The 7,157-nt window shown below is 42.2% G+C and overlaps 2 protein-coding genes across 5 annotated transcripts in view; one reads left to right on the top strand and one right to left on the bottom strand.

The window, feature by feature from the left end:
* Positions 1 to 1,803, bottom strand: part of Hadha (hydroxyacyl-CoA dehydrogenase trifunctional multienzyme complex subunit alpha) — a 37,775-nt gene extending 35,972 nt beyond the window's left edge. Inside the window, exon 1 of the mRNA XM_021201571.2 lies at positions 1,539 to 1,803. Coding sequence (XP_021057230.1) covers positions 1,539 to 1,605 — 67 coding nt within the window. The 5' untranslated portion in view covers positions 1,606 to 1,803. The remainder of the gene's footprint in view (positions 1 to 1,538) is intronic.
* A 112-nt stretch (positions 1,804 to 1,915) lies between these two features.
* Hadhb (hydroxyacyl-CoA dehydrogenase trifunctional multienzyme complex subunit beta) overlaps positions 1,916 to 7,157 on the top strand; it is a 28,918-nt gene continuing 23,676 nt past the window's right edge. The window contains exons 1-3 of one of the 4 annotated variants that reach the window (XM_021201736.1): positions 1,916 to 2,002; positions 5,017 to 5,091; positions 5,359 to 5,403. In XM_021201736.1, coding sequence (XP_021057395.1) covers positions 5,025 to 5,091; positions 5,359 to 5,403 — 112 coding nt within the window. In that variant the 5' untranslated portion in view covers positions 1,916 to 2,002; positions 5,017 to 5,024. Of the gene's footprint in view, positions 2,050 to 2,121; positions 2,237 to 5,016; positions 5,092 to 5,358; positions 5,404 to 7,157 lie in introns of those variants that run through there. The other 3 variants (XM_021201738.1, XM_021201737.1, XM_029540870.1) reach the window with 3 other exon arrangements.

Genomic DNA, 7,157 nt, shown 5'->3' with positions numbered 1-7,157 from the left:
CCTAATATAACTTCTTTAGATTTAACATGATTGACTCCATTTTACCAATGAGAAAGATTTTGAAATTAATTCCCAAGGTCACTAGAAGGTAAATTGTAGATTCAAGCCAGATGACAGAGTCCGTATTTAACGCTTTTAATTGCTCCATCATACTACTTCTCCTGCCAAAGAAAAAAATCACTCTCATTCATTTCACCGATGAGAAAACAAAGCCCATTTAGATTAAAGGGCAAAGTCAACAACTAGCTAGTGACAAGAGAACATGTGACCAGATCACCACTCCAGTGCCAAACTGGCTGACAATCCATGAAAGTACCTTATATCAAATACAGGACCATATGTGCCTTCTCCCCAAAAAACTGTTATAAACGTGGAAAAGGAAAAAGATAAAATGTAAGGAAACACAACCAAGTGCAATCAGGAGACATAAAGATCTTTCCTTTCCTTTCCTTTCCTTTTCTTAAAGACAGGGTCTCACTGTGTAGACCTGACTGGCCTGGAACTCACTATGTAGGCCAGACAGGCCATGAACACAAAGACCCACCTAATATTAAAGGTGAATATCACACCCAGCCCATTTCTTTTCTTTTTCTTTTTTTTGGTAATGTGGTGGCAATTTTGGCTGTTTACACATAATCGATCTGTGGAGATTTTTAAAAAAACGTAGAAAAAGATTCAATCAATTAAATGCCAGGGGAGGGGTAAGAAAAGTAAATTCTACATGTTTCCTTTTTTTGTGAGGAAAATTAAAGTGAATTCACGTTACAAACTAAAGTCTGGAAGTAACTGGTATCAAGTATGATACACAATGAAGTTACATTTGCCCTTACAGATTTGGGATGTCTGGGAAAAGGCTGTTTTCTAACAGCATTCCTTTAACCCTTTCACTGCCAGCTTGAAGAGGAATACAGTTTCTAGAGCCTGACTGGGAATCGACAGAAATGAGATTAGAAATCGTCTCTAAGTGATCAAACATTTTATTCCTCACGAAAATTTCTTTGTCTATGTCGGAGAACCTCCAGTTTCAACCTTCTATACATTCAAACTAAGACTACTGAAGTGAAAAAAAAAAATGGTTTTGACGGTAAAGATCAAGAGTGGCAGTCATCTGTAAGGCTAGTAGTCAATGTCACCGAGAAGACTGACAGATATCTCTTATGGCGACTAACATGTGGTAGAGCCTCAAAAATGTGACAGGTCTTAGTCCTCGGAACTTAGAAGTGTCGGGGCCAAGACAAACATTAAGGGAGACAAGAGGGGCGTGAGCGCAGGGCTACAGCAGAGACCTGCGCAAACTGCCAGACGAAGTGGAAAAGACTCAGGAAAGTTAGGGGAGAGCCTGACACTGCCGGAGCAGGGCGAGAGGGTGTGACAGTTCCTTTGCAAGGACACAGGAAATAGGGTCTCGGAACAGTAGCCCCGTTTCCACAGGTCCCGGGGAGGGGTGGGCGGCAGACAGTGAGGGGCAAACGCTGCTCCCCGCCGCCCCAGTTCCTGCAGGCACTCCGAGACTCTCCCGAGCCCTCATCCAGGCTCACCTCTGGAGCGTAGGATCCTGAAGGCAGAGAAGCGACTGAGACTGCCAATCGCCCGGGACGCCACCATCTTGAGCAGAAGAGGACGAAAGCAGAAAGCTCTTCTAGTGGGGGGCAATGGAGCCGAGGGCTTTTCTTTTCTGAGCCTGTCCGGCAGGGTGTCCTATGTGCCGCCTTACTAAAACGCAGACTCTGAGTCGTCACCGGTCCTGTCACCCTACCTCTTGCTCTCAACTAAGCGAGCCGAAAGGATGATTTCTCTGAAGGGGAGACTAAGGTCCTCCGAGGAGAGGGCGGAGTGTCCGACTTTCTGGTCAGGCATTCGGCGGGCAGCCCGTAAATGCCTTGGTGGTGGCGGGCGGGGCGAGAGGGGTCCTTGCGGAGCGGGAGCCGCCCCTCGGCGTGGGCGGGCGTTTGTCAGTCTGAACTTGACCTTGTTCGCAGCGGCAGCTTTCGCGGACTCTGAGGTGCGGCAGCGCGCTTTTCGGCTTTCTTCTGATTTCCCCGCAGGCAGGTGCCACTTTGCTCCCGACTCTTCACGTCGGTGCCCGCGGCCACTTTCCTTTGCTGTGAGGGTTGAAGTCCCGAGAGCGGGACAGGCTGGTCCAGGCCTCCAGTGCGAACCGCCTCAGGACGGGCGGTGGTCGCGTTCTCGCGGAGCTCGCGGCAGCGGTGTCTTCTGTCTGCATTTGTCACTTCAGGTTTACGGATGGATTGCGTGTGTGTGAAACTGGGCTGTGTCAGTGCGGTGTCGTTTCCCCGGTTGACCTGTCTAGACAGTCTGGCGGCTGTAGAGATAGAGAACGCGACGTTAAGTGCGGGCCTCGGGGGTGAAAGCTGCCAAGACAGTCCTCCAGTCTGCTTGGTGATCCAGGGTTCAGGGACATTTTCTAACCCAGAAGGGGACCCAGCGAACATCTGGGCACACCTGCCACTCCTCACTCGTTTGAGTGAAGTAGTCGTGGCTGGTGACTGAGACTGCGCCACAGGTGGTAGAATTAGTCTAGAACCTACGTCTACTTTTAACTGAGAGTTCAGCTCTTCCGGGCACCAGGGTGTGGGTTGTTTGTTTTGGTGCTGGAAAGATGAGCCTTGAAATAAACTGATAGTTTTCAAAAGAAAGTAAAGTCAGCTTCCGGTGCGTGCACCATTTTGTTTAATACCCACAAACTCCACGCTTCATTTGCACTTTCGGTGACTTGACAGGCTCAGAAAGATTACAATTCCTTCTCTGTGGCAAGCCCAGGTTTCAAACAGAAGAGGCACATGCTAGTTAACTGATGATTCTGCTAGACAGAAAAGAAGAAATGGCTAAGATGATTCTAGAAAGAACGCGTTCTGTTTTAAAGCTCTAGTCAAACTAAGTTTTCCACCACCAAGAACACTTTAAGCTGGCACTAGTCGACCACTTCGGAGTAAATTGCAAAAAAGGAACCCTTTCCCATACTACACCTTCCACTACACCCTATTTCATATCCTTTTTTTGGTAAAGAGCCACACAGAACATGGTTTGTTTTCTGAGCTCACTCTGTGCTCTGTTTTGTGTTGCTTGCAGCTCTTTATAATTTTTCCTAAACTAGAGACGGAGCCGACAAAAACTGAACCATTCACACACCTACACTTTGCAACTCTTTGAAAGAGTAAAAACCAGAGCTGGTAGAGAGCTTGTTTATATGGGCCCTGACTTCACCGTTAGCCCTTCAAAAGGGAAAAAACAAAAAAACACAAGAAATCATGTGAAAGAGAAACCCTTTTGTTGAGGGTTTTGGGTTATATTTTATTTTATTTTTTTGGTTTCCTGCATTCTCAGTGAAATTATGAGTTCTATCAAGTACAAAGGTTTTTTTTTTATTTGTTTTTTGATAATTAGCACTTTAGTGCAAAGGCTTAGAGAACTAAATATATTTATATCTTCACCCACTAATAATAGCAAACACATAAATAAACCTTACTAGATAAAAGGTAACTTGTACCTGTATTTAGGTGTGTATTTAATTATCTCAACAACTCTAAAATTGTGAACACTTTACTAAAGGACCAGAAACAGAAGAGTTAAGCTTCCAGTCCCACAGCTTCGAGGAAGCAAAGAAGCAAAGATTTGCACTTGGAGTCTGTTCTTTGATATTGTAACTGTTAAGTCACCCCATCTTGCTTTTACATTCTTCACCCACCCTTCTTTCTCTTTTGTCTTCCCATGTGCCTCTGTGCTAACTAAGCCTAAACTACCCAAGTATTGACATGTTTTGAATACTTTTCTGTTAAAATTTCTGTATTTCTGAAGCTTTGTAAATGACAACAAAGGCCAGCCAAATACAGTAGTACAGTTTTTTGTTTGTTTTGTTTTTGTTTTGTCTTTTTTAGACTGGGTCTCTGTATTATGTCCCTCTGGCTGTCCTAGAACTGGCTAATTCAGGCTGGCCCCACACTTATAGAGATCTGCCTGCCTCTGCCTCTTAAGTGCTTGGACTAAAGGCGTGTACCATCATGGTATGTGCTGCCTGGTGTGTGTCACCTGGTGCACAGTCTTGTAGTAAGTCTTTAGTTTTTTCATTTTTATTTAATATGTACTATGAATGTCAGTATAAACATGCATATCTTGTTTCATTTTCTCCCAAGCTGCTGAGTATTCAAGATATATTTATGATACAGATCAACTATTTCTTTTTTTTTTTTTTTTAAGATTTATTTATTTATTATATGTAAGTACACTGTAGTTGTCTTCAGACACTCCAGAAGAGGGCGTCAGATCTTGTTATGGATGGTTATGAGCCACCATGTGGTTGCTGGGATTTGAACTCTGGACCTTCAGAAGAGCGATCAGGTGCTCTTACCCACTGAGCCATCTCACCAGCCCCAGATCAACTATTTCTATTGATCTGCATTTATGTCAGTTCCAACTATAAATAGTTCTATAATGAGCATTTCAAGTATTCCTATAGAAACCAATTAGAGGAATTATTAGATTCAGAATTCACAATCTGGAGTCAGGTCTATAATCCTAGTATGCAGGATGATAGGCCATAGGTTCAAGACCATCCTGGGTTAAATAGTAAGTGCCAACCTAACCAAGGCTGCCGAACTTAAGACCTGTCTGAAATAAGAACAATTTTGACTGTTGTTTGATGGGTGGCACACGCACCTAGAAGACTGAAGAATTCAGGAAGATTATGAGTTTCAGGCCAGCCTAGGATTCAGAGTCAGACCTTGCTTCCAAGTAACATGTAAATAGAAGTATTTAAAGATTTTTTGTTAGTGTGAATATTTTAGTTTGATTGTTTCTGGGGATCAAACTCAGGGTACATGATGGAAAAATGCCCTGCTACTGAGCTGTACTCTAAGCCCTGGCGTTCTAATTGCTTATGTGAACTACTAATTTGCTCGTTTTTGCTTCTGATCTGCATATCAGGCAGGAACCTGTTAGTTGCAAATCATAAAAAATTCAAGTAAATTTGGGATTTATACTTTGTTCTGTTCTTTATAGATTTCAGAATGACTACCATCTTGACTTCCACCTTTAGAAACTTCTCAACTACATCAAAATGGGCTCTCAGATTTTGTAAGTTTAATTTTTCCTTTCTTTTCTTTTCTTTTTTTTGTTTTTGATTTTTTTTGAGACAGGGTTTCTCTGTATAGTTCCGGCTGCCCTGGAATTCACTCTGTAGACCAGGCTGGCCTCGAACTCAGAAATCTGCCTGCCTCTGCCTCCCAAGTCCTGGGATTAAAGGTGTATGCCACCACTGCCCAGCTCCTTTCTTTTTTTAAGATTAGATTTATTAGCATTGTGTATAGATACTAAATGATATACCCTTTATTTGTTTTCTAGCTATAAGACCTCTGAGCTGTTCTTCCCAACTGCAGTCTGCCCCAGGTACAGTAACTTTAAGATAAATATTTCTGCATTAAATATTAGAATTCTGTATTTGTAAATTCTCAGTAAAACCCAGCCTAATTTGTTAATTCTATCCCTTTTATGTTCAACATGATTATCATCATTACCTTAAGATAAAAAAAAATGTGTAATCAATCAGTAATAATAATCTGGGCTTAAGATGTTAAGAGATAGCTTCTTCCGGGGTTGAGGGCTTACAGAGTCATAAAGGGCCCGTAAACTTTGCTGGGTCTGTTTATGTAGCCCCTGGCTGTCATTCCTGCAAAAAGTAGCTTATAGACTATCTTGAAACTATCGTGGAGCCCACATGAACTTTTACAATTTGTAATTAGTGGTAAGCTTTTCTATTAAATATCTTATTATCACATATACATGAGGACCTGTTTCTGAAATCGAGGTGAATGGGGAACTAGTAAATAAAGGAAGATTTTAACCATCATAAGATGAAAGAATAGGGAAATTCATTCATTTGATGGGGCTATGTAGGGCCTCAGTAAACCCAATGAATTAGGCTTCTTCACTGTTTAAAAACATGTTTTTTACATACGTATCTTCACTGATTGGTGAAAATTTTCCTGACAGGTTGTCAGCTTTTTTTTTTTTTTAAATCTTGCCTGGACTTTTAGTGACTTGTTTCTGATTTTGGACTTATTGTATATGTTCTTATATGTAATATATAGATATATAATTACATGATATATAGCTTGTACAATGGCTCCATTGAAAAAAGTACCATCTAGATCAGGACTTGTACTCTGTTTCAGCTCTGTTTCTTTTTGGCTATAGGGCCTTGAAATTACCTCTCTATGTGTCTTAGTCAGGGTTTCTATTCCTGCACACACATCATGACCAAGAAGCAGTTGGGAAAGGGTTTATTTGGCTTACACTTCCACATTGCTGTTCATCACTGAAGAAGCCAGGACTGGAACTCAGGTCAGGAAGCAGGAGCTGATGCAGAAGCCATGGAAGGATGTTCTTTACTGGCTTGCTCCCCCTGGCTTGCTCAGCCTGCTCTCTTATAGAACCCAAGACTACTAGCCCAAAGATGGTCCCACCCACAAGGGGCCCTCCCCTTGGTCACTAATTGAGAAAATGCCCCACAGCTGGATCTCATGGAGGCATTTCCCCAACTGAAGCTCCTTTCTCTGTGATAACTCCAACTGTGTCAAGGTGACACAAAATTAGCCAGTACACTATGTTTTAGTTTCCTTCTCTAAAAGAATAACTGTGATTGCCAACCTTAATAGGCATGACCTTATCTCTGAGTTCTTTAAGCCCTGGGAATATATAGTTCAGTGGTAGAGCTCCTACCTAGCATGTTCAAGGCCCTGGGCCACACCCTGTACTAGGAAAAAGAAGAACAAAAATCACAACGGATTTGGGGCTGAAGTTACAGGTCAGTCAGAGTACTTGCCTGGCACAATGTGTTCAACCCACCATCACCACAGCAGCAACAGCAGCATCAACCCAAAAAGCTCTTAGTAAACGAAAGTCAGTATGTTCATGGTGGTATTATTTTCCTATAGTATTCTAGAGATATCAACTAGAGAAATGGTTTCCTATATAGCCTCTAGATTCTAAGCAGAATATAAATTTCTATTGATCCTACAAAGAATAAATAATAAAGAATTATTCCTTTTTTACCTCCATCACCTTTCCCCTAATTTAAATGTTCACTCAGGCTTTTGCTTTGCACAGTCACACACGTAGACCTGACCCTTGCCAAGTAGCAG

This window comes from Mus pahari, chromosome 7, assembly GCF_900095145.1.
Source record: "Mus pahari chromosome 7, PAHARI_EIJ_v1.1, whole genome shotgun sequence".
Taxonomy (NCBI): domain Eukaryota; kingdom Metazoa; phylum Chordata; class Mammalia; order Rodentia; family Muridae; genus Mus; species Mus pahari.
The sequence above is the reverse complement of the archived record's forward strand: the minus strand, read 5'-3'. Positions and strand labels throughout refer to the sequence as shown.